The 27,674-nt window shown below is 39.2% G+C and overlaps 1 protein-coding gene across 1 annotated transcript; it reads left to right on the top strand.

Annotated features, from left to right (window-relative positions):
- The first annotated feature begins 1,118 nt into the window (after positions 1 to 1,118).
- Positions 1,119 to 27,327, top strand: clcf1 (cardiotrophin-like cytokine factor 1). The gene is made up of 3 exons (XM_041797228.1): positions 1,119 to 1,425; positions 16,746 to 16,900; positions 21,197 to 27,327. The coding sequence occupies exons 1-3, from the start codon at positions 1,407 to 1,409 to the stop codon at positions 22,514 to 22,516; spliced, it is 1,494 nt and encodes a 497-aa protein (XP_041653162.1). The 5' UTR covers positions 1,119 to 1,406; the 3' UTR covers positions 22,517 to 27,327.
- The last annotated feature ends 347 nt before the right edge of the window (positions 27,328 to 27,674 follow it).

Genomic DNA, 27,674 nt, shown 5'->3' with positions numbered 1-27,674 from the left:
AAAAAAAAAAACACACACACACTCCAATTTTAGTTTTAGATTGCCTATTATTCAACATTATTTTACTTACGTGTCCTTCCTGGTGCACGCGAGTAAACATGCTTGGACGTAAACGCGCGCCGCTGTTGCTGTGCTGAGTGGCAGGTGGAGGTGAGAGAAGAAGATCACAGTAATCCCAGTGTCAATATAACTAAAACCTGTGGAATGAAGAGAGAAGAAAGAAACGCAGAGAAGCAGGCGAACACTTGTCTTCACTGTAAAACGGAAAGAAAAACAGACAGAATATTCCCTAATAGGGACTATAGTTTATATGGACCAGTGATAGCCTGTGTTGCAACGTTGATGCACTTTACGAGAGGCCTCTGTATTTATAGACCCTTGTGTCTCACATTACTGTCGACAAAAATTAACGTCACAGCCTGCTCCATGAAATCAAACTCGCTTAAACCGTTTGATGGTGTTTTATTTTCCAGTATGTTCTTTGATTTAAAAAAAACTTTTGATTTATGTTTTTATAAACCAGGCCTTCTTAAAGATCGGCCATCTTTACTTGATGAAGGGAAGGCAAATTATTCATAATTTAGTTGGCAATAATAAAAGTAATTGTCAACTGACTTATTTTTATTAGACAAAATATCTTTTGTTGATAAAATATTAATGAAAAAATAAAGATGTGTTAGGTTAAGATGACATCCCTCAAAGCGTTATTCAGACTGAATGAACTTAAAAGAGAACATATAATTCCTCTAGTTTCCTGCATGATTTTCTGGGTCTAAGGGTCGCTGGGTCCGCGTGGCCCGCAGTGTTTTGATCCAGCCGGACTTGCACCTTATTAGAGGAAAGCAGATTATAGATCAAACGGCTGCTGTCAGATCGCGTTCAGAAGGATGACGAGCGGATGGAGACAGATATGAGTTGTGACAAGTCCCGTGGTTGTGCGGCTCTGTCAAAGCGGAGCTGCGATGCGTCAACCTGGTGAATCACCAGCAAGACTGAGGAGGAGGATAACGAAAGAAGGAGAGCCCGGGATGGAAAGGAGGGGAGGAAAAGGAGAAAAGGGTAGAAACAGAGGAGGAGGTACAAAAAGGCTCCGCCGTCATTCAGTCTGTCACACGGACCACACGCACCAAGTCAGCGGACCGTCAATATTTCAGCACCATCCTCTCCAAATTTTAACTGATCAATAAATCACTTTATTTCTTCAGGATTGAGAAGCGATATCACCTGCGTTCGTCCTACACCATCCAAAGAGTGTTACTGAAGGGGCAAAGCACATTTAAAGTGATCGCCACATAATGGAAAGTTTGGGATTTTTTTAAAGGAGAGAGGAAATCATCGGTTTGTTTCATTTGCTGGCGGATGAACTTCAGAGAGCTCACTCAACGGAATAAGAGAGTTTGGAGAAAATGAAAAGGTGTTGCAAAGGTAAGTACCGTCGTGAATAACCTACCTTTTCATAATTACAGACAACGCTTTTCCCTTATCAAAAATATGGCAATTGTGCAACACATCGCCAATTTTAAGCATTTTTAAATTTAACTTAAAGGAAATTTTAAAAATCTGTCGTCATGTTTTGGAGATCTATGTTGCTGCAAACAAAATTAATGCACGGCCAAGTCTTCAATGCTGACTGAAGAACCGTCATACTTGATTTTAAGTCAATAATAGAAATTTTTTATTAGTTAATAAATTCTAGAGCTGAAAGAAGATAATCTACTGACACATGAAAGCACAGTAATTTAATTAAAATGTTTTCCAATATAAAGATTTTTTTAATTTGAATAATTCCCTTTAAGTTTAAAGGTTGTTGTATATTATTTCTTCACAGAAAAGAAAATTTATGATGAAACAGCAGATAACATTTGTGTGGCCTAAAAGTTAAATGAAGACTGTTCAGAGGACGCTGCAATTTAAACTTCACAACAAGAGAGAGGAATTAAAAAACTGTAAGTGTATGTGAGAAAGAAAGAGAGAAAGAAAGAAAGAAGGAAGGAAAGAAGGAGGGATGTGTGGGGGGGCTCTTACTCACAGTAAAAAATGACAGGGGTTGAGGGGTCAGAGGCAGCTAAAGCCCCTGTCTAGTTAGCTGTCACTGATATGAGAAAGTACATGATTCACGTTAGTCAGGGTGTGATTTGACACACTTACACTCAAGCAGACACACACTACACACACACTTTTCCCCCTGGGAAAGCCTGGTGCGGCTGCTGCTCTGTGTCTAGCAAAGGAAGGAAAATGAGTTGAAAGAGAATGGGGGGAAGAAACAATACTGAGGGAGGCTTGTATGAAGAAATGAGGTGCTGCACTAAAGATCACCGAAGTTCCTCCTGTCACCCTCCCCCGCTCTGCTTGTCTCGTCAAGGTGGCCACTCACATGATGTAGCATGGCCAGACATCAGCAAAGTAGGCATAACTGTAGAGGGACGATAAAAACAGAGATGAGTGCAGGACAAAGTAACTCTGACATTCAAATGAAGAAATGTTAGAAATATTTTGCATTTTGCAAAAACACACAGTCATGTTGTCACCCTTTTCCCGATGACTAGTGGTCGACAAAGCCCACACCATCATGACATGAGTTAAAGCATACCTTCTCCTGATCAAATTTATCTTGATTACAAGTGAAAGTTTGTCAGTCAAACCATTACTAAGATATTCAAACTACTTTTTAAAAATATCTCAAAATGTTGTATTTTCATAATGCATGAGTTCAAAGATCCAATCTAAAAACGATATGAATTCTTTGTTTTTTAAATCCTAAATATGGGCCTAGCATGGCTATGGGTGCTCAGGTGAAGATTCAGTGTCTTTCTTTGCAATAGGTGTCATTGCCACCACAAAATTAAATGCTTAATCTGAAAGGCGTTGGCTCTGTGTTCAACCATGAAGACAAATGGCATTCAGGTACACGTAGACAAACCACATACAGAATGACACAGAGTTTGCTGTCTTTCAGATAAGATTTACGAAAAGAAATCTAGTAGAGTTAAAAGTTAGAAATGTAGTGGAGTTATAGAAATACGTTTGCCTAGAAAAAGTTATACTCTAGTTAAGAACATGCACTTAAATAACTAAACTATAAAGTATTTATAGCATAGAAATAGTCATTTTTAAATTGATATAGACATGTATCTTTAAATGCATTACTCTAGTTAATTTACTTTGTTAGTGTTCACTGCTGTTGACCTTCCCTTTCCTTAACCTTGAACTTAACCCAACCTAACCCTCAAACTAAGAATACTAAGTCTTGCCTCTTACATTCATAGTCCTTATGATGAAATCTAGTATGTGTCCCCAAACGGTCAGTCAGTCCTCGCTTCATTCACAACTGTGAGGATGAAGTCCCCAGGTAGACACATAAACACAAACTCCCACACAGTTCACAGAAACATGCAAACATTTTTCTCTCATTTCAAAACCATCTTTTCTGTGCCTCTTTTGTTCTCTCCATCTCAAATAGTCACATGCATGCAGACACATAGTCTCCCTTTCTCACTCATTAAAACATGTTTAATGAGATGAAATGTTTTCATCTTTTTTCCTGATGGCCAGGCCTTCCATTGTTCATAATCACAAAAAGACCCTAGTTCAAACAAAGTCTTTACCCTTGAATCTAATGTATGATCTAATGTTACTAGCACTATTTCCCTTTATAGTTGGTCCCAACAATGTGACTATGTTAATGAGGTCCTGAGGTATACTCATAAACATATTCACCCACTTAGAAGCATGGTGTATCTTTCTCTCTTGTTTTCTTGTTCAGCACAATTGAATACATGGGAGCAGCTGGGTTTTTATTTCAGAAAATTTCTTGTTTTTATTTTGCTGCAAAGAAAAGACTTGTTGCTGCCACTATGTCTCTGATCTATTATTAGGATGTTTTATATATGCATCCACATTCTCTTAATACTGTATACCATGGACAGAGATGGAAAGAGTTGAATGCTATTTTACTAAAGTAAAAGTACAAAAAACTCAAGCGCATTCTAGTCTAGTTTTTGTCCAAGCATTTATTCTCTTGCCTGAATCTGGTACCACATCATGGTAGTGTGCTCTATGCGCTCTGCCTGACCTGGGGTCTCTGCTTTCTACAGTTGAGGCAGAATAGATACAGATGCACTGAATTTTGACAGTGTACTTAAGTGAACGTAAAAATACTGATTAAAAAGTACAAGTACACATAAAGCATCTTAGTTACAGTAATATTCGTGAACATGATGAGTTACTTTCCCCCTCTGACCATGGGGCACTGAGGTTCATCACCAAACTAAACACCCTAAGTCTTCACCATGTTTATAAGGCAATACTAAACCTGCTTTCACAATTCTTGTGTGGGTCTATTCATGTGATAAATGCAGGAACCTACAGTCTTTGCTCTGTGACTCAGTCACAAGACTTTCTTTTGCTCTCTGTTCCAAAAGTCTGCCTGGGAATGGATGAAATGAGTTTCAGGTATGCTACTGCAGCCAGGAATCTGCTTCAGGAGACTTTGAGTGGTCTCTTTAATCTTTTAAAATGTAGACTGAAGGTCTTGGATGAAGATGCATCAGGTTGTAGATATATTTTGGCTGATGACCGTCTGCTTTGAGACCAGGATTTGGTTGGTCTGTGTTTGTCATAGTTTTTATTTTTATGTCTGTAGTTTTGTTGATCATGCTTCTGCCTGTCTTGGCCGGGTCACTCTTGTAAATGAGATTCTTGCTCTCAGTGAGGTTTTCCAGGTTGAATACATTTAAATAGCTAAATACACAGCCTGTTATCGCTGCAAGGGTTGCATTAGTAGTGGTGTGTTTCAGATAAGTGTGTGTTGGACCAGTGAGCTAAAACACACAGACCAACAGGAGGAAACAAAGGAAGAGTGAAAAGACAGACAGACAGAAAAAGAGAGATATAGAGCAGAGGAAGTGTAAAAGGGAGGAACCCTTCACATCTTTTGATTCGCTCAGCACCATCCTCAATTCTTCATGGTACGTATGTGGATGTCAGAAGGATGTGTCGAGGCGGGGGTTGTGTGTGTTGGGGTGAGAGAGAGAGCAAAAGGGGAGGTAGAGGTGGATAAAAGTAAGCAGAGAGAGGGACTGAGAGAGAAACTGGTGGCAGAGGGGTTAATGCAGTGCAGATTCCCGATTGACAGAAGTTAGCAGCACCCAGAGGGAAAGAGGGGGTGGGGGTGGAGGGTGGATGATATAAAATGAGTCGGTCACGCTTTGAACAGTTACACATGCTGTTTACATTTTTCCCAAATTAACATGGCCCCTCGCTTCAGAAAACTCTCCCCTCCACCAACCCCTTTTCCTCTCCCTTCTTCCTTTTAAATCCTCTCTTCCTCCTCCACCTCCTCTCCGTGTCAGTCCTTCAAGATCCTGATTTATCTCTCCTCAGTCGCAGATCCAGATTCAGATTCAGATTCATTACAGTAATGATACCTCAGGGAAAAACTTTTTTTACCTTAAAAATTCAGCATTCAAAATGTTTCATAAGAGAGCCACATTATTATCAAAAGATTAAGAGAAATAAGTAAGGCCTCATTATGCAGTTAAAGGCCTCTGCTCTGTTAGTGTTATATTGCATGTTCAAATCAATATTGTTGATGGATTCCAGCATGTACACATCATTGCACTGAGCTGCTTGCAAGCTACTTGTACTGTTATGTACATTTGGTTTGTTTCAATGGCTGCAACCATACAACATTTCCCATTCAGCTTTTAAAACTCTCAATCTGAACAGTTGCTTTTTCCAAATTAGTTAGGTTGACAAAAACTGTAACATATCTGTCAAAAGTAAAGCTAAAGTCCAAACTTTATTAAGTTGAAATTCAGAACTATTATAGTAGAAATTGTGAGGACAGACTGCTGCAGAATAACCCCCCGCCCCCCAATTTTTAAAAATTTAAATAAAAAAACTAGAGCTGTTAACATTAGTGCATTAATCCCTGTTGATTAAGGTCCATAAATAGAGCATTTATTTTTTTTTAAAATGTGATTATCCCATGCTTTACTGTCCCTCTCAGCAGACTTTGGATAGCCACTGCAGTGTCTCCCTGCAGCCACAGTGATGTAAAATGAGCACACCAATGCTCCTTAATGTCTCATTTTTCAGTCCGTCAAAATCACCATTAATCTAAGAATATCTGTTGTTTTGTTGCAGTTAACTACACCCCCTTTTTTAAATCACATTTTTGAATATCATTTTTAGCATTCAAACCTTTTTTGTCTCATTTTTTTTTTCTGCTGTCTCAAATCATTGAAAATTGACTTTCTGTTCGGATACAGACCTGCTTTCACAGATTTTAAAATTGAACTTAATCAGGGAAAAAGGAACTTGTTATGGATTGAATAGGAAGTAAGGGAACAGGAAAAGGTAAATGTTTGAAGACACAAAGTGCAGATGGCTTTTGACCGGGGCTGGACTGGTAATCTGGCATACAGGGCATCTTCCTGGTGGGCCGATGCACTTTGGGTCCCGTATGAATTAATCGTGTTTTATTTCTATTATCTTATATTCCACATGTTAACCTCTGACAACAGAGTCAGTGAAAAAAACAATACACACCATTTTATTTGTCTATGTCACTTACAACTCAGCTTTCTAGTAGTTTGGGGCATTAATCTGCTAAACCTATTAATGGGCATGAGGAAACAGTGTAATAATGTCATCTTCAGCCAGGGTAGAGTGCCAGTTCACACCAAAAAATGCCAGGGCCAAATATTTATTCCCCCCAGTCCAGCACTGCTTTCGACTTGTCTGGGCTGTCTGTGAGTTCTGTGAGACTTTAAAGAGCAGTTGTGGATTTATTTTACATGACTTGGGCTGCAGGGAGATGCTGGCGTTTCTTAACCAAAGTGAGGTGAAAGACACAAGCGGGCATGAGATTTTAAAAAATTAGTGCACTAATTGTGGACTGTAATGCATTGCGATTAATCTTGACGATCCCACTTATTTGATTTTAGAAATATTTAGGAACAAGTCAAAAGTCATCTTCACCTCCTGTTTTCGATTCTTTTTTAAAACTTTATATTGTTCTCTTATGTCCTTTTCACTTCCTTTCTTCCATGGTTAGTTTCATGTCATAATCTTTGATCTACCCGAAGTTCTTTATTTTCTTGAAAAAGCAGGCCAGTATCCAAACAGGAAGTTGACTTTCCTTAAAAAAAGTAAAAAAAATTCCAAAATGAAAGAACAACAGTTTTAAATGCAAAACATTGGAAATTCAACAGAGGTGGAAAAAGTACACAGCTATTGTAGTCAAGTAAAAGTACAAGTGCTCTGATTAAAATTATCTCAAGTAAAGGTAAAAGTACTGAACTGTAAATCTACTCAAGTATTAGTAAACAAATACTTAATTTAAAGTTTACTCAAAGTATTTAAGTAGCTGTTTTGGATTTATACACTAGAATATGAGCTTTCCTTATTGGCAATAATAACATGAGAATATGAACCAGGATTTTCAGGTAAAATCACACCTCAGTATAATACAACAGCTCTTTTGGGATGAAGTGTGTTTTCATTCTTTCAGTTAGGAAAGCTCAACACTGGGTTTTTCCAATAAATATGCCAATAATTAAAACTTAATTTTAGCTAATACTGATATTTAAATCAAATCGACAGCTATTTTTAGTTTTAGTCTCTGTCTGTGGATGAAATACCTTTAGTTTTAATCACATTTTAGTCACTTCTACCCTTTGTAGTTTTAGTCTAGTTTTACTTGACAAAAACTCAAAAGCATTCTAGTCTAGTTTTAGGCCATAAAAAGTCCTCACATTTTAGTCTTAACTTTCAGTCCAAGCATTTATTCTCTTGTCTGAATCTGGTACCAAACACGATAGTGTGCTCTATTCACTTGGGGTCCCTGCTTTCTACAGCTCAGAGGTAGAATAACTATGGATGCATTGTTTTTGACAGATTTACCCACAGTGAAGAAATATCATGGGTTTTGAATGTCAGATTAAAACTGACTTAGATTTTAGTCATGAAAGATTTGTTTTTGGCTAGTCTTAGTCTAATCTTCCTCATGGATAAGGCTGTGGACGGACATTTTTAGTCATAGATTTAGTTGATGAAATTCACGCTGCTTTATAATGTACAGACTCATAATGAATAAAGGCTGACGTAGGCCTGTTGTTCCAGCCTAAAACTTCAATAACTTGTTTTTTCAGTCAATATTTACAGTGGAGATAGATTTTTATAGCCTACATATCAGAACAAGTTTTCATATATGCCAATACGGATGATTCACTTTTTAACCTGCTGATACCGATATCATGCAGATACTATCATGCATTCTTACTTGCTATGTGCAACTGTGTAGTGAAAAAAGGAGAAGAGTATAGTACTCAAATAAAAGTACTGTTATGTAAAAGTAAGGATTTCACTCAAAACAGTACAATTGCAAAAAAAGCTACTTAATCACAGTAGTTTGAATGAATGTTATCAGTTACTTTCCACCTCTGAAATTCAAAATTTTACAAGGGAGATTAATCATATAAGTGAAGAAATGCTGAGACTAACGGTTATTAAAAATTGTAATAATCTGGCAGCTCTTCAAATAACATTAACATGACCTCACTGCATGACAGAAAGGAAACTCAGATTTGTTGGCAATTAAATGGATGGTTTTATTTTCAGTAACTTTTATGTTCTTCAGGCAAGAAGGTCAAGAAAGTGAAAGAAAAATGCAGTTTTCAAAATAAAATCTTAAAACCTATTCTGACATTTACAACGGAATGTGTAAAAAGTTGACTTTATTCTTTGTCTTACATGTGACTAAGAAGCTGCTCTCATTCCCACTTTTTAAAACAGACTTTCAATCCCTCCTCCCTACACAACTAATCTTTAATACATTTCCCCCCAAAAGAAGAACAACCTTAGAAATGTCAGAGCTTTGCTTTAATCCAGCAGCCCATTCTTATCTGATTATCCTCTTTTTCAGGAGAGAAAACAATGATGTGAAGATTGGGGGTGGTGTTGAGAAGTAAATTAAAAACTGAAGGTCTGGAAAAAAAAAGAGAGGGGGGTGAAAGATGTTGCGGGGAACGAGTGGAGCCAATTAGTGAAAGGAAGAGAGAGGAGTGGTAATTAGAGAGAGAAAGGAAGGAAACTTTAAAATAGAAGTTTGACGTTTTGGGATGATTTAGGGAGAGAGGGGGGACAGATTAAGCAACGACAAAATTGAAACCAAACATGGCGATAAAGCCTGGAGCAACAGGAATCCACTGATTTAAAAAAAGACAGAGATGGATTGGCTTTATAAGGTGAAGAGGGGAGACAGACATCAGCGTTACAAGGGGAGCTAAACAGAGGATGTGGAGTTTATGACTGTAGCAAAAATAGTTACACAGAGTTTCTTAGCATAAACACACTTTTATTGGATTTTTTATAAGTGTTTTCTTTTACCTTTGTTTTGGGGTCGCTAATTCTGTTTGGCAACCCGAATGTGTGCCCAGTGCCAAAAGGATCAATTTTAAATCTGTTCAGTACAAATTCCAGGAGAGGCGATCTCACAGGAGAAGTGATGGGAAAAGTGTGTATGTGTTTGTGCGCCTGAGTACACAATGCTTTGTTTATGAGTATTTATTCAGTATAAGGTTTGTGCATACATGGATCTACGCTCCACTGCACAATCTGGATGCACGTGTGTCCGTGTGTGTGTGTCGAGTTAGTGAAGGAATGCACATTGGATTGAGTACACATTGCACATAAATCTGGCCTTTAACTATGCACAGACACACAACATTGACCCTGACCCTAGTCTGTTAAACCACTCACCCTTCCCTCACCCTCACTCACCTCACTGACTGTCCAGCGTGTATAACTCTCTGCTTCCACTGTTGTTATGACTGTGACACTGGTCTGATGTTCATGTTTATGCCCCTGGCACTCTGCACAGGTGTGTTTATGTTCAATGTAAGCATTATGACAGAGGGAAAAACTGTCACTAGGTACATGTCAGGGGAAAAACAACAACAAAAAAAGCTATGCAGAAACAAGAAAGCTCATCTGGAATTAACTTTGATTGTTCTTTTCTACCCATTATTCAGCCTCAATGAGCCTGAATCACCCTGACATGCCAGTACAATGACAGTCAACAAGTGAGACGAGTCAGAGGATAGAAGAACAGAGAAAGTAATGTGGTACTTCTGGACATAAAAATGGGAAGAAACTAAACTTAAAGGTGATGATTGTCATTCCTAACCCATCTGAAAACAAAGAGAGTCATTCTCAGCCCTCAAAACAAACCAAGGTTATCATCAACCTTCATTTAAACCTCGAAAATCATTGAGTTTTTTTTCATTTAAATGATCAGTTACACAATAAAAAAATGTACAACTGATAACTGGCTTAAATGGTCTCAGTGAAATGATATGTCAGTTTTAAGAGTGTGCTATAAAAGATTCCACATATTTTCCAAATTCAGAGTGAACCCACAGGACTTGAAGCTTTAGACAGTCAGTGGAGCGAGTTTTGTTTGGTTCAGTGGACCGGTTCAGCATAGATGTTATATAAGATGGTGTACATCCAATAATGGATTTATAGATTAAAAGAGCATCTTTATCATGCCTCTGTGTCAGAGAGGGCCCAACAACTTCGTTATGCAGAATGTTATGTGGATCCCCAGTTCTGAATCTTTGAGCAGAGTGAAAACTGAGTCATGGGGTTTGAAGGTGGAAGTAGTGACATAATCTAGCACTGACATAAATACTGCCTTAATAACACTTTCTACTGTTATAAAGGAATTAAAGGTCACATATTATGCAAAATACACTTTGCACATATTATCTAACAAAAATATGTGCCCCTGGCCTGTCCACAATCCCCCAAGAATCAAAGAAACTCCCCCCTCCACTTTTCAGAAATGTGTGCTGAAACACCCTGATCTTACACTTTCCCCTCATGATGTCATGTGGGGAGTTAGCACTGCCCCCAGGCCCTCCCTGCTTGGAAGAAAGTTCTACCTTCACATCAATTAAGCCACATCCATTTCCTGAGAGGGGCGGAGTCAGACAGGTCAGTAAGATTTAAAGCCACAGACACAGAAACAGCTCATTCTAAGCAGGACTGAAACAGAGGGTTTACTAGACATGCAAAAATCCAATACTGGAGTGTCTTTTTAGCAAAAAATTTCACAAACATGTTTTGGGGACTTCCGAGACCAATATAAACTTGTCCTCAAGGGGTAAAATATGTGACCTTTAATATCTGCTTCTGTACCAGAAACCAAGTTACTGATGAAGATTTATAAGTTAATCAGTGTGGTTTTTGAATGTAATTTTTAATTGAGTCAGACTCCAAGATATTTATACACTTTTCTCTTTCAAAATTAGTATACTATCCAGTGTGGATAAATGCAGACATTCAGGAGGAGCATCTCTGGCTCAAGAAAACAGCTTTGGTGATAAAACTGTGACAAAAATTTTAAGTTTTTGTGAAGGAGACTACAACTTGACTAAAATGATAGTGACTGACTGTCAGACATCAAAAATCTATAATATTTCTCCACTGTTTATAGAAGCTATGTCAGTATTTTAGATCAGTGTTCATTTAAATCTTTTAAAGTATTTACAGCGATGATATGACATTTTATTGACTGAAACTGACCTAAATGTTTTTTGAATTTTTTAGACTAGAACTATAAAGGTTAAAATGACTAAAATGAGACTAAAGCTAATGAATATGTAAAACTGAAGACTACAGTCCAAAACACACCTGCACCATTTCCTATTTACAAACCCACATCAGCTGCAGCCAGACGCCTGTGAATGCATTGTGGCACTAGACTGAAACTACATTGTGCTCTATACGTAGAGCAGTGCAGGAATGAGTCCTAAAACATGGAAGTGAGCTAGCATTTTAGTACTTCCAGTTCCCATAGACTTTCGGCTGAGTTTTTGGTTAAATACCTCAAATGAGGTCTATGGGGAACACAAGCTCAAGAGATTTTAATGTTTTTTCTACAACATAATTTACATCTAAAAAGTGCGTTACCTTCGAATTCCATATTTTTTACATCTTAAAGGCGGTTGTTAAAGGGCCGCTAACTAGGATTAGAGCATTTATCGGGACCATATACATCATCACCCCAATATTTACTAACCAAATGTGATGCTTCTATGAGGTTTATGAAGATTGCCTTTATGAACAAAATTTATTAGTTTCACAGACTTTTACTGGACACGGATCTTATGTTCAGCAATGATCCAAAAACTATTGAAAAATCCCGTAGGTCCTCCGCTGAGTTTAGCCTACAAATTTACACCATGACTGCACGGCTCTATCCTGACGCCGCCGACCACGGCTGGTGAGGTGTTTCCTTGAGAAAACAGCCATATCGTCCATCTCAGTGGCAGCTTTGTTTGAGGGCACAGCAAAAGAAAATTAGCGTCATCTTTTGTTTGAGTCTAGGATAAACAGGAGGCCTCAGCAGCAGGTGAAATACCACTGCTCCTATTGTTTTTCATACTTACCCAGTGAGGTCGATCCCTGAGAGGGCTTTCAGCTCTGGTATCAAGCACCTGGCCATGCAGTGGCTGGTGTGGAGTTTGACTGTTGACGCGCTGCTGTCAGTGTGTTTGGGGGTTTGTTTTGGGCTTAAGACTTAAACTGAATGTAAGATGCCTGCCAAGATGAACACTGTTAAGAACTGAGGCTCACAAGTGCATTTTGAAGGATGTAAAAAGGAAGGAAGAATTTGTAAATAAGCTGTATAGAGTCAGCAAAACTACAATATTATATCATCTGCATAGAGATGAAAATTACAGTCATTTATGTGGGTGTAATTATTGATACAGATCAGAAACAAAATTGTATTTAGTTCACTCGTGCGCTTTTCTGAGGCCTTCAACCCCAAACTCTTCATCCAGTGGAAATGTCTTTCACCAGATATCTTTATTGTTAAACCTCTAATAGCAATGAGCCCAAATTAGTTTAGCTTACAATCACAACAAGGAGACAGACGAATACAGTTGTGACCACAGTCTGAATGACATACCTTAAACCTGACTTTATATCATTTAATCCTTTTCACCTTTTAATGCACATGAAGCTGTTTGAAAATGATCCCGTGTTTGGAATGAGCTGCCGCCAGAGTTGGAGCCCAAATCAGATTTTCAAAGTTTCCAGATTGTATCAAATGTCTTTCACCAAGTCAAGACAGGGGAACAGAAACACATGAAAACAGTGCTGTAAATTTGATGTAAATCAAAGATGGTTTAATAGGTAGACTTCAAAAGAAATGTCTAAATAGCCATCTGTAAATTCTCAAATTGGGCTTTAAAATGTTTAGAAAGTAACTGAAAAGATGACGTTTTAATTTTCTGTTGCAAGGACGTCTTGTGCAGCACATCTATTCAGTGTGAAGAGTTGTGGTCCTCAAAAAACGCTCCAAAAATAAGCCCTCCTATTAATTCTAAATCACGTCAAAGTTAAACCATGTTTGCTGAACCACAAAAGCATCTAAAATACTCTTCAGTCATTAAAACAAAGTTAAACTGATTACAAACATCTCATTTGGACTAGATTTATAACATCTTCTACATACTGACATTTCCTTTCTGTTTAAGATCTCTTTCAAGTGGTTTGAGCTATGGAGGGCAACCTCTTTTGGCACTGGAGTACGTTTTTCCTGGACCAGACTGGAGAGATTAACTTGCACATGTATTTCCCACAATACCAAATTCAGTTTTAGTGCTTGTTTAAAACCTCAAATGGTGGTATATGTTGGGAAAGATGAAATATTAGTCCTCCAGGACTGGAAATGGTATCGCCCACAAACACTGGGTCACTGGATTAGCAAAACACAGTCTGTAGTGTAAAATGTCAAGCATGTTACAAGACACTTCTTGCACCTGAATGCAACCTTCAACTCTGAACCATGACCCTGAGAGAGTATTTAAATCTAAGAGGCTGTATCTGAGAGGCTCTGACGCCTGCTCTTTATGTTCAGCTCTGCATTTGCAGATGGCAGCCAGACTCCAGAGTGCCACATCTGACTTTATATATGAGCGAACAAACCATAGAAGAAAAATAGGATCTGCTGTGAATAATGTAGCCCCCTGTGTGTGTGCCTGTGTAACCCTAATAGGTTTGTGTGCCAAAATGCACAGAGTCCCACACACATAAGCGTACAGAGGCAGGTCATGGTCGGCCAACACAGGGAACCCCTGTATTGCTGTAATGCAATCCTCCCATGGAGAATGTTCTGGTTTCAACCCTGCCCTGCGGAGTGTGCTTCCACTGCCAGGTACACAGACACAGCCCCGAGCCTGCAGGGCTCCCCTTGAAGTTTGTCTACATCCCAACTATAGTGAAGTTCCTCAGTGTCTTATTATATAACAACAACTTTACTCTGGGTTTAAGTTATTTCAGTTTACTCCTACAAAAGAGCAGTTGTTTTAAAGCCACAGTACAGGATGCTTTCAGATATGTCAGTGCCCAATCAAAACAACAGGATACTTTCACGTCTGGCAATCATCTCCGAGCATGTGGCTGAAGACAAAAGGAAGCACTCTGAAACAGTGTGGGCTGGAGAACTTTCTTTCTCCGTCTCTTTTTTTGGTACCTGTTTATTCCTCCTTAATGTGATTCTTTTTTTGCACACCATTATATGTGTCGTTTTCCCTCAGGGCTGTTTACTCTCCAAGTCAACAATGTTGCGCTGATTGCAGGCTGTTTTGATGCTAATGGAGGATGTTCGGTGGGAGGGGCTGGCGGCTTGATGAGCTCCAAATGTTGAGGCGTCGCTGAAAGATGCTTATTGCTTCTGACAGGTGATGAGGCTTTTGCGGTCGAGGAGATCGGAGAAGGCTTGGCTGACGGGGGCGGTTCTCGTTGACTGGTTTCAAGGTGTGTGTGGGAGCGTGTGGGAGTCACCTGGGCCAAACCGCTGTGTTTTAGATAATAGTGTGAGAGGATGCCTTGATGGAGCCGACAACTCTGTGCCAACAGGTAGTGGAGGAGTTGCAGGCTAACCTGGGGAGCTGTTTGTTCCAGTTTGTCCATGTCACTCATTTTCACGTCACACCTGACAGGCACTTCTAATCCTATTTTAATTTGAAACATTCAGTTTCCTGATCTGTCACTCAATCTGTCGTTAAACTCAAGCACAGCTTGTTTTGGGGAGCTTGTTAGGCTGACTTGTAGCAGTAACTCATCATGTCTTCATTTCAGTGTGGATCAGAATAAATGAGAAACATAACTTTGAAGTGTATTCTGATGCTTTGCGACGTCTTCGATCAACATGTCTGGATAATGGTGCAGTGGAAAGAAATAAGTAAAAACTACAACACATTTTCCCACATTTCTCATATGGACACCATGTTTTCCACACCTTCTATAAACACAAATGTCTTGCTTACTGTAGCTAAAACACTCATTTTAAGTTGTTTGTCTTGCATTAATTTGGTCAAATGTGAGGGTCTGACTCAAGAAGAAAAGGCTGTTCTAAGTTAGAAGTCGTTTTCTTTGCACCACTGAAAATGTGTTTAAGGTAAATATTTAGCACGTGTTAAAGCAGTTTTAAAATCTTCCTCTTCCCCTGGGGCCGGTCGCTGTTGAAAGATGAAAAAAAAAAGCTAACTGAGGCAAAGTAGGAGAGCTAATCAGGGTTAATTGGATGTTGTTATTTTAACCCTAGGCAGAAAAGAGATAAGAGAGTCAAGATAAAGGAAGGAGTGTGGAGAGACCTGTTAGAGGGGATTTAAATTAGTGACGTGACAGGAGGCTAGAGGTGAAAGACGGAGAGCTCCACATTGTGCAATCCATATTTCACACCTGTTGAACAGCAGCATGTTTTCCCCATAATTACAAGCATGAATCACTGCTGCCTACTGTGGGTGTCAGGAAGATAAAAGAGAAGATGGAAGAAGGGCAGCGGAGAGCGGATAAGTAAAAAGATATGTCAAGAGAAGGGCAGAGAGGGAAAGGAAGAGAGAGAGAGAAATAGACAAAAAAAAAAGCACGGGATGAAGAGAATGGACATGGTGTTCTTTGATAACCAAAATCATCTTTCAGCTCCAATTTTCTCGGCTTGAAACCAGAGAAAAGGCCACAAAAAGGTTTGCAGTGTTACAACCCTCTCCTCTCTTTCTCTCACTCACACAGGGCAAAGTGAAATGAATCTACATGTATGATATGGGCTGCAAATATTCTCACACTGTAACACAAAACACCCACACAAACACTGTGAAACCTAAACAACAAGTCCACACAACTCATACAAACACATTAATGATTGTGATTGTAAAGAGAGACACATGTCTTTGTTTTCAGGAATGAACACGTGTGTGTTTGAGTGTAAGTGTGTTAGCGTCGAACATGGGAGTCATTTGTCTGACTGTCTGAGCTTATTAAGGAAGGTTTTATTTGAAGCCAGAGTAAACCTCCGACAGCCAGAAACATCGAGAATTAGATTGGAATAAAAAAATCTGTTCCGGATATGGCAGAATACTGAAAAATAATCCAGTAAATTATGAAGTTGTGCAGTGACTGAGCAAAGCTTCAAAACCACCCCTGGAGGTTTTTGTTTTTAAAGCTTTGGTCAAACTGATTAAAAACCAGCCACCCAGGTTAAATAATCACAAAATGTCTGAGAAAATAAGGGCAGGGATTAATTTCATCCCAGTGTTATGATTCAAAATACCTCCACAGAGTTAATCATCACCTGGACACCCATGAGGTTTGTGTTTCAATTCTCACCGCACTGTCTGACTTTTAATCAACTTCTCTTCTGTGTGTCTTAATTTTGTCACCAGTCCATCAACACCATCTCGTCTTGCTGTTGGCAGCTGCCATGGCAACGGCCCTGGATTCATCCCACAGCCTGGCCAGTGAGAGGAGTACGATAGAAAGCACATATGAGCTGACCAAATACCTGGAGTATCAGCTCAAGGAAATCAAAGACATTTATGTGAGTAGTTTGTTTGGATTCAGAAGGATGTCTTCCTTTGGATGCAACAGTTTGCACACATTTGGGTGTACAGGGCTGTGGAACAGTGTTCGCCCTCTTCCTGATTTCTTATTCTTTGCATGTCTGTTGCATTTAAAAGTTTCAGATCATCAAACATATTTGAATATGAAAAAATACAACCAGAGTAAGAACAAAATTCTGTCTTTAGGTGATTATTTCATTTGTTAAGAGAAAAAGGTATCAAACCTAGCAGGCCCTATATGAAAAAGTAATTGCAAAGTCATCCAGGTCCTGAAGCAGCAAAGCAGCTCCAGACATCACAATACCACCACCATGTTTGACTGTTGGTATGATGTTCTTTTTATCAAATGCTGTGTTATTTTTATGCCAGATGTAATGGGATGCACACCTTCCAAAAAGGTCACCTTATATCTGCTCAGTCCACAGAGTATTTTCCCAAAAGTCTTGGGAATCATCAAGATTTTTTCAGGCAATTGTGAGATAAACTTTTGTGTTCTTTTTGCTGAGCAGTGGTTTTGGCCTTGGAACTCTCCCATGCATGCCATTGTTGCCCAGTCTCTTTCCTATTGTAGAATCATGAACACTGACCTTAACTGAGTCAAGTGAGTTCTGCAGGGTTCACCACGTATCCAAGTTTTCTCCATTTGTGGATAACGCCTCTCACCATGGTTTTCTGGAGTCCCAAAGCCTTAGAAATGGCTTTGTAACCCTTTCCAGACTGACAGATGTCAAAGACGTTGTTTCTAATCTGTTCTTGAATTTCTTTAGATCATGGCATGGTGTGTTGCTTTTTGAGATATAACGTCACTTTGTTTGACAGACTCTATTTTTTAAAAGATGTATTTTGGGGCTTTAATGCCTTTATTTAGAGAAGAGGACAGTGGATAGAGTCGGTAATAGGAATGAGAGAGCTGGAGAGAGACATGTGGGAAAGAAGCCACAGGCCAGACTCAAACCAGGGATTGCCTGCATACATGGGGTGCAACCTAACCACCGGGCTATCTGCACAAACAGACAGGTTCTATTTAAGTGATTTCTTGGTTCAACAGGTCTGGCAGTAACCAGGCCTGGGTGTGACAAGGGAAATTGAACTCAACTTTCCAAGAAATGTGGCTGATCATAGTTTTCCCATAGGGACAGGTAGGTTTTTATGGCTTTTTTTCTTTTAATGGCTTTTTAAAAAATCATCAGTAATGATTGTGAAAGCACTGTAGCGATGTGTACAGAGTAAATCTGCAAAAAACATTATTACCTAAGTCAGCAGTGTTCTGCTGACTGGCACGCAACCTTGTTGTTTTGGCTGTAACATGATCAACAGCAACAGACAGCTGTTCTTAGTGATACAGCTTTAACAAATACACAGAGCACTACTACAAACATGACTCCAAAGCCTTTTTCAAACAAGCACCCCTGAAAGTATGTAGAAAATCTCAGGACTGGGTGCCCCGTTTACCTTCACTGCAGATGACTGTCTATATTGGATGAAGCAGGGAAGGAGTCTCAGGGACTGGCTTAGACTTTAAATGAACCATGTGGAAATGACAAAAGAGCAAATTAACTGCTGCAAAACATTCAGTGTATTCACAGTATAAATGTTAGGGTGAAGAAGATCAAAATTGGGTGAATAAATGGAGAATAAAGCAGCTTTATCATGTCTTTGGAGCATTACTCAGTCATTTGCATTCACATACAGCTCAGAAGGTTTGTATATGAAAACATATGTGTGCAATGACAACAATAATGCTGCTTCATAATTGCCACAGTGATAACTGTTCGTTCATACTGTAGATAAGTCAGCATCATGGGGAATGATCACAAAACATCACATCCACCTTACACTTACGGGGACACCAGATCACCAACCCCAATCCTGAAGAGCTGCTTGGAGGCTTCTGCACTGCAAATAAACATTAAAATCATAATCCTTTATACTTTAGTTTTATATTTACACAACCAACACACAGAGGCCAGCCAGAGAATACTGTGGCTGCGAGCCATCCGGCGAGAGGTCAAGCTTTGTCTGACTATGGGATCTAATCTAAACCTGTGTAGGTCTGTCGTTTATTACGTGTAACTTTAATGTTATGTGCATCTTATCCAAACAGTGTTCGATTGTTTAAGGGCCACCACGGTTTTAGATATTGTGTCAGGCTGTTTAACATTATTTTTTCAACTTGATTAATCTCAGACTTTCTGAGTTACTTCCAGAGTTGATCACAATTAATCTCCTTGTTTTGAAATTCCATTGTTTTGCATTTAGTACCATTTTTGTTTAATTTTGTGTTTTTATATTGAATTAAAATAACTTTAATTGACTTCCTGATGAATACAGACGTGCTTTTATATTGAAAGAAAATGAGGAACTTCAAGCAGATTTAAGATAATTGCATGAACTTTACCATGGAAAAAGGAACTTGTTATGGGTTGAAAAGGAAATAAGGGAACAGTGAAAAGGTAAATGTCTAATAGCACAAAGTGTAGATGACTTTGACTCACCCAATGAGTTGTCTGTGAGTTTTTTAAGAGAAGTGAGACATTTAGGAGCATTGGTTACATCACTGTGGCTGCACAGAGATTTTGCAGTGGGTTAAGCAAAGTGTGCTGATAGGGGCAATAAATGCAATAATGCACTAACTATGGCCCTAGTGATTGGTGCATTGATGTTAAAAGCCCTTATGTTAAGTTTAATCCATCATGTCTACAGAGAATCTCTTACCAGGTGATTCAACCAGGCAGCAAAAGATAACAGGGAATGACACACTGAGTGGGATCATTCACCCAGTTTTTTAAAAAAGTATGGACAACAATTCAACTGTATTCTGATATGTTTATTCATATATCACCCTTTGTCAAAGAATAATAATGACTCAGTGTAGGATATTACAGCTTGTCATGCTGGTGCAAGTCCAAAACCTTGTATCTCCATTTTTCATATTTTAACACATTTTTAGAAATCAGTGTTATTGGTCACCCTTTACATCTGTTATTGGGTTTACCCAGTATAAAAAAATAAAAAAAAACACGGGTGGGTTTTTTGTCACCCTCTGAAAGGTGGCATTTTTGGAGATACAAGGTTTTGGCCCAATCCCCGTTGGAAGCATTGGCATCAGAGTTCAAAATCCAGCAGTTCTGGCAGCATTGCAGGTTAGAAGAAAGGATTTCTTCTCCCCACTGAAGGTCCCGCCCCACCCCTGACAATGGCGCAATGCCGACTGTATTTATTGGCTAACAAGGTGAAAGTTTATCAGTTTCCTTGCATTACCTTTCACTTTTCCCAACAGGGAACAAGCCTTTATGATCTCTTGCCGATTTAGATGAAAAAAATACTGACAGAAGCTTTTAATAAACCAGCAAATATTATTAGACTGGCCTCACTGTGCAGTTCTGCAACTCCTACAGAACAAGGAGAAGGATAAAGTTACAGATAAAATAGACTTTTAATGTCTTTACAACAGTTTTGTTTGCATGTCAAACATCCTCGTGTAATGTTGTCAGTCAGGTAATGGTATTTGACTGGTTGCTTTTTAAATCATGTGATGTTTCAGCTAATGGCCTCAAAAGTGATTTATTCTGAGAGGAAATGACTTTTTTGTTTTAAAAAAATCTCAAAGTATTTAATTTAACCTTTATTTTTTGTCATATGTATGTTTACAGATTAAATTTCTCTTACCGCATCATTCTGACAAGAATGTCATGACAAGATTTGTTACCTTTCAGATTTAGTGCCAGGTATTTTCAATGATCCTATTGGTTGTTCGATATGTTTGGTTGTGGCTGGTCGTTAGTTTATGCAGCCTGAGCACCCATATGTGTTTGCATGAGAGTGACCTGCAGCTCTGAGTTCTAAGCTTACACCGTGTTGATTTTGGAGTTGAAGAACATCATCATCTGGTCTGATTTATTGTACATACCAGAGCACACGTGCCATGTTGAGAGCTCACAGTGTTTCACTATAAAGTTGTATGACAAGGCAAGAAACAGGAGCAGTCAGGTTGGATCTGATAATCAAGAAGAGAAAACAAACAAAACCAAACTGTGGAGTCATTGTTTTAAACATTATCAGAGTTCAGCTTTGAGCTGCTGTACTCAAAGATTTTCAGTCTATCTTGGGATAAGTTCAGACACGACAGGAGTGTGCACTTTCAGTTTCAAGGTAGCCTGGCTGATTAATTTCCTCTTGGTTTTGCTCAGCTGTGTAAAGTGTGATGTAGTGATGGGTTAGACTGTCCATAAGAATGAGTTCACCTTATCCTTATTTCTATCTATCTCCTCCAGCTGACCTACCTCGGCCCTCCATTCAATGAGAAAGACTTCTCGCCACCACGCCCTAACAGCACAGCTCTGTCCCTGCCGAGTGCTGCCACCCGCCTGGAGCTGTGGCACGGTCTGGAGAACCAAGCCAGGCTGGCCCAGAACCAGAAGGCCTACTCCGTCCTGCTGGCAGCTGTCAGGGAGCTGGCCCGCTCCACCCTCTGCCCCTCCCTCAAGACCTCCCTGCTGCACTTCTGCATAGGCCTGGATGGGCTGCTGGGCTCCATCTCCGCACTGATGACCACCCTTGGTTACTCGCTCCCTCCATCATCGGCAAACATCAGAAGTAATGTCGGAGAGCTGCAGTACCATTATAGGGGGATAGGGGAATTCAGACCGGCTCCACTCATGAGCCAGAGCCTTTACAGGTCCAGAACCAGGACAAGGACTGAGTCGGGTCAGCGAAACAACCAAAGAAGAAAAGGGGTGAGGGCAGTCAGGGGCGAGAAGGGAGACAGTGACCTGATGGAAAAAAGGAAAGGGGGGAGACGAGGGGCAGCTGGAGGGAGGAATGGTGGAATGAGGGAGAAGGGCAGAGGAGAAAGAGGAAGCAGAGTGAGGAGGCAAGAGCCTGAGCATGTGACATGGACTGAAGAGAGAGTCGGTGAGATGGAGGAGGAAATGCTGGAGCAAGAGAGAGAGGTGGAGAGATGGGGTACGAGGAGGAAGTTGTTAAGTATCAGCGAGGATGGGCAGGAGAGTGACGCCAAGGTAGAAGTGTCATTTACAGATAAAGAAGGTCTTGGTTCCCTTCAACAGTCTTCAATCCAAACAAACAACAACAATCAGTACAGCTACAACTTGAACTCAGTCTACCCTGACACAATCAGAAAAGAGGACAGATTTATCATAGAAAGAATGAGAGAACGATTAACAGTGGCGGAGAGGCAAACAGACATGGAAGCTACTTCCTCTTCTTCATCATCTCTCCATCATCAGCATCGGCCTCCACGCTCCCTCCATTCCCCCACCCTCCAACCTCCTCTGTCTACCCTCTCTCTCTTCTACCAGTTTGGAGCAGGTGAGGAACAAACCCTCCTCTCTCAACCCCTCCCTCTGTCTTTACAAAGGGGCACCTCTCTTCTTTCACCTCCTCTGACTCCGCTCCTTTCCTCCACCTCCACCTCAGCCTCCTCTGCCTCATCTTCACTGCTGTCGGTGCGGCCAAGGATGAACGACTTTGCAAGGAAGGTGGAAGGATTTTGGATTTTGAGAGAGCTGCAGAGTTGGCTTTGGCGGTCTGCAAAAGACTTTAACCGCCTCAAGAAAAGACTTCGAGGCTGAGACTCTCGGACAACACATCCGAGACAGAATACTGACATTCCCATGGTGACCATGTTGCTGTGAAGTCACGCTCAGGGTGGGAAGCTTAAATGTTGCTATCATGTCTCACTGCTTTGTTCAAGTTAAGTATACAAGCCTGTGAGCTAAAACACATTTAAAGGTACAGTGTGTGATATTTCCCCTAGTAGCATTTCGTGGAAAAGAACAAAGATAAAGTAGGCCTATCTAAATTAGTGTTAAATAACCTGAAAATATAAAACTGTTTTTTTTTCTTATAACTTAGAATAAGCCTTTTATTAACAAATAGGGAGACATCTTCCAAATTTAACACACTATACCTTTAATTAATTATCAGCTACTCTAGGAACACAGAAAATCTAAGCATTTAGATGATTTCGGGATGAATTTTAAGAATAATAAGACAAGAAAGAAAAGGCATCAGTTTACACTCATTTTGAGCAAATGTACTTGATCCTGTGGAAAAAAGTTAGTGGACTCATTTCAGACTTAAAGTGTCATGATGTAGTAGGGCTGTCACTGCATTAATCCAGATTAAGTAAGGCCCCTAATGAGTGTATTAATTCTGCTTTAAACTGCCATTAATCACATGTTGTATCCCTTATTTCCTTTTCAATCCATAACAAGTTCCTTTTTCATAGTTAAATTAATGTCAAAATCAGAGGCAGGCTCTACTGTTAGGTAAAGATAGGCAGTCATGAAGGCATGATGAACCTAACCCTTTTCCTTCTCCGGCCAGTACTCTGGCCGTTTGGATTGTTAATGGCTTAACACACTCATTTAAAGTGTGAAAGATTAAGTAAATGTGTAATGTTGTAGATTCTAACAATGTCTGAACAGCTCACTGATAACACAGCAATAGAAACTAGCCCTTCAGTGTGAGGAAAGCACAGGAAAAAAAATCAATCTCATGCTGTGTGCTGCTTGCCTTCTCTGTCATATTTTAGTCCAAAAATCAGTGCAAATCCAACAAACAAATCTAGCAACTTTATTTAGTCCCAAAAACACAATAACTCAAAAATTCATGGATAAAAAAATCTGCTCATCTCCAATGTGACATTGTGCATTTGGTTTTCTTTTTGTCATGTCCGACAAGGGCGGTGTATTTAAGAAAGCCCAACCTCTCTATTTCTTGTAGACTCGAAGGAACAAAACAAGCGCACCCACATTATCATGTGGCCAGTTTTGCCTGAGTAATGTGGGCCGCTTTTTGAGGGGTTTTAGTTGGTGAACATCACTAAAAAGAAAAAATAAACCGTGAATGGAGCTAATATTTTATTTCTTTCATTAAATTGTCCTTTTTTATTGATATCAACATGCAAACTAAATGTCATTTGGTTAGCAGATGTCCATTTGGAGTCACCAAATAGACATTTTGAAATGTTGTGTACATTTCTTTACAACAACACTTCTAAACTGAGATTTTTGATTCATGTTGTATCTAATTCTAACTTGAATATGATGAGGCATGTGGGAATGTCCATTAGGTTTCTAAGCAAACAAAAATCACAGTCATAACTAAATAACATTTAACCAAGTTAGAAACAAAAACTGAAAGATAAGAAGATTGCAAAAATTAATAAATGAAATATTTAAGACTATAAGGCCAAAAAAAGTACAGAAAACTACATTTTAAAGTTTCTATTTAAGTGCATTCGTTGAACTCTTTAGCCTGTATGTTTTTAAATACAGTCAAAGACATCTTTACATGATTGCTGTGTGAAGACTGATTAAAAGAAGTTACAAGTAGCTCTTTCTTTGATAAATAAGATTTTAAAAAGAGGAGGGCCCCATGCCTGCATTTGCCATGTGCCCCAGTCTGCCAGCACTATATAAGGAGAGTTGATTACCCTTAGTGGTACAAAAATCCACCTTTAATGCAAAACTGGGGAATTTCAAAATGCAACAAAAAGGGGAGACTAACAACACTTAACTACAGAAAAATTCTGAGATTAATTGCAGTTGAAAGTGTTCATCATTTGACAGCTCTACTCTCTTTTCAAGCCCCATTATGATTTAGCCTACATGGTGCTAGTGTTGCAGCAGCATGGCTGAATAGGCACCATTGACCTGATTCCTACTGCAACAGTTTTGCTAGCCTTAGCTTTTCTCTTACTGTGGCTAATGGACAATCAAATTAGTTTTTTTTTCAGTTTGTGCTTATTTCTCATCTTATGTCCTCTCTCTTTTTATTTCAATTATCAGACAGGCCTACATTTCTTTGAGTTAGTTTGCAGCAGTAATGTGCTATGGCAGCATATGAACTTCACACCCTGACCCTGACATCATAGAAAAAGAGCTGTAATTAGGATGTGGTCAATGGAAACAAACTGAGAGCCTTACCAGACAAAAGCAGGGACCTATTCATAGTTAGCACATGCATTCATATCCTACTGGAATACGTGAATGAAGGACTATTTAGCAGAATTGTTATAACACAGTGACGGACATAGCAGTTCATTCAGTGAGACGCTCAGACTGGGCCGAGTTACCGGACTTCACGGCTCATAGATCAACAGAAATACCACTGTAGGTGGTTAGACACACACACACTCACCACAGACACACAGACATGGGGTCAGACTGAGTGACAGGCAGAGAGACAGACAGTGCAGCCATTGAGTGAAAGCTGATTCAGTGACCTCGCATGTGTGAATCAGCAAACATTCATTTTCTCTAAAGGAGGGACAGAAAATTTCTGAATGGGAAATAGACAAAGAAGTGGAGGAAACAGCCGGAGGGATGAGGTAGAGGAGAGGAAGAGGCAGAAAAGGAGAGGAAGACGAGGAGGAGGAGGAGGCGTGAGTCAGGGGATGAGCACAGGGAATAACGGGCAGAAGGGGACTGCTGAGTAATCAGAAGTAGGCTGGTCAGTTACAGTAACTCAGCAACAACAGTGCTACACATACTGACAGACTCAGACACACAGCTGTATTGTGGTAATTGGGCCTTAATGAAGCATCAGTTTCCATGATCACATTTTCCACTTTTTAATGTTTTCACTGCATCTTAAAGCACAATACAATAAATGTTTAAGAGAAAGAAAGAAATGTCCCCTTACAATAGTTTGTGATCTGTTTTTTATGGAAGGTTTAATTTGCTCTGTCACTGACAGCAGGATGAGAAAACCAATAAGAGTCTTGTGCTGGCACATGAAATATAAAAAAATGAGCTATTACAAATAGCTTAGCATAAAGTATGCACTTCAAATATCCCAGAAGACAAACTTTTAATACAGGACTTGCTTTGACCACTGACTTGTCAATGGCCCTGCAAATGTACAAAAGTGAAGCCAAAATAGCCAAACAACAAGCACTAAAATGTTACATCAGTGACATCAGTTGGATTTGAGTTCATCTCTATTGTTCATTGCCAAGCGGAGGACACATTTGACTTGCCAATAAAACATCAAACAAGGGATGCACGGTATCATCGACATGACATCTATATTGGCAGATATGAATATGTCATATACAAACCCTTTATCAGCTGTAATTATTGAAATGTACTGACCATAAATATTGGCCTATTTGGCTCAAAATATCAGCCCTATTTAAGACTAAAGTTTGTGGATTTCTAAGCAGGACTGCTAGACCTGTGTCAGCTGGAGTCTTGTCTTTGTTCATCCTTATTCCTTAAATTTTAAGCCATGTTTTAAGGACTGAAGTTTTATATCTAAACTATATTTATAAATTGTTACCGATATCAGCATCGAATGAATTTGAAATAAAAGTATACAGGATATCAGTGAAGAGTCCCATATTGTGCATCCCTACATCAAACACTGAATTTAAACCATCTACAGCAGAACAGACTCTTCTGTCTTTCTAAAGCAAGCACTTATGGTTAATTAATTTTCATGTTTTCTGTTGTTCCTTCCTTAATTTACTAATCTAGTTGTGAAAGATGTATGAAGCCCCAATCAATAGAAATGTCTGTCGTGACGTCTTTTGTATCAAACGACAGCTTAAAACTAGGGCTGTCAGCAATAATGCATTAATCATGATTATTTAAGGTCCAGGATTGATTAGATAATTTTTAAAATCAGGTTAATTGCATGTTTTATTGTCCCTTTTGGTTCATATGGTTAAGCCACTGTAACGTCTCCCTGCAGCCACAGTAATAAAAAAAAAATCACCACTGCTTCTAAATGTCTCAACTTACTTTAAAAACAGTCACAGATAGCACAGTGGAGCTTGTCTTATCAAACTTTTACCTTTTTACTGTTCATCATTCCCTTGCAATCCATAAAAAGTTCATTTTTCCATGATTAAATTCATGCCATCATCCTCAATCTACTTGAAGTCCTGTATTTCAAATAAAAGCAGGTCTGAAACCAAAAAGAAAGCCTAAAGGCCATTGCACACTGAGTCGGTTTGATTCTGTTTGAATTTTCGCATCAGTCCGAGTCATTTAGATGATTGATTGATGATTTAAAACAGCACCTGCTGCCACCTCCCTTCTCTCTCGCACCAAAACCTAACTTTAAATACAGTGGATTCCCCATCTATTATGTGGATATCAACCATGGAAATATAACAGATACAGGTATAAGTTTTTTCTCACAGCCACCTAACGGAGACTCAAAAGTTATTCTCAGTCTCTCCGACTTGGCAAAGCTGTACCATATGAGCTGGTGCCATATTTAGATCTCTGACAGGATGGATGATCAAATATGATTTTAAAGGAGTGACAGAGCCCCAGGCTCATTCTCATTTCTTATTTAAAGGTGCAGTGTGTAATATTAAGCCTAGTTGCATTTAGCTGAACAAACTTGGTAAAATAAAGCAAAACATTTCTAAGACACTCTATCTAAATAAGTGTTTAGTGTGTGTTGTGTTGTTGTGTTGTATTCACATTACAGATACACATTAAATTCAACTGCTTACCACAGTTTCTAGCAGAGAAATGCAATCTAGAGCCCACTTCTAGATGTTGATATTCAGTTTTACACACTGCACCTTTAAGTCACAGTAAGAAACAATTTACCACACTCCACAGATTTTTGAAGTGAATACAAATAAAATGCAACAGATTCAGTGTGCAAGGTTCAAATGCTTTGTTTTTATGGATTAGGGACTGGAAAAAGTGCATCTGAAAACAATGGACTCAATGTGTAACGAACTTGAGACAAATTAAA

The sequence above is a fragment of the Cheilinus undulatus genome, linkage group 10 (assembly GCF_018320785.1).
Source record: "Cheilinus undulatus linkage group 10, ASM1832078v1, whole genome shotgun sequence".
NCBI classification, from domain to species: domain Eukaryota; kingdom Metazoa; phylum Chordata; class Actinopteri; order Labriformes; family Labridae; genus Cheilinus; species Cheilinus undulatus.
The sequence above is the reverse complement of the archived record's forward strand: the minus strand, read 5'-3'. Positions and strand labels throughout refer to the sequence as shown.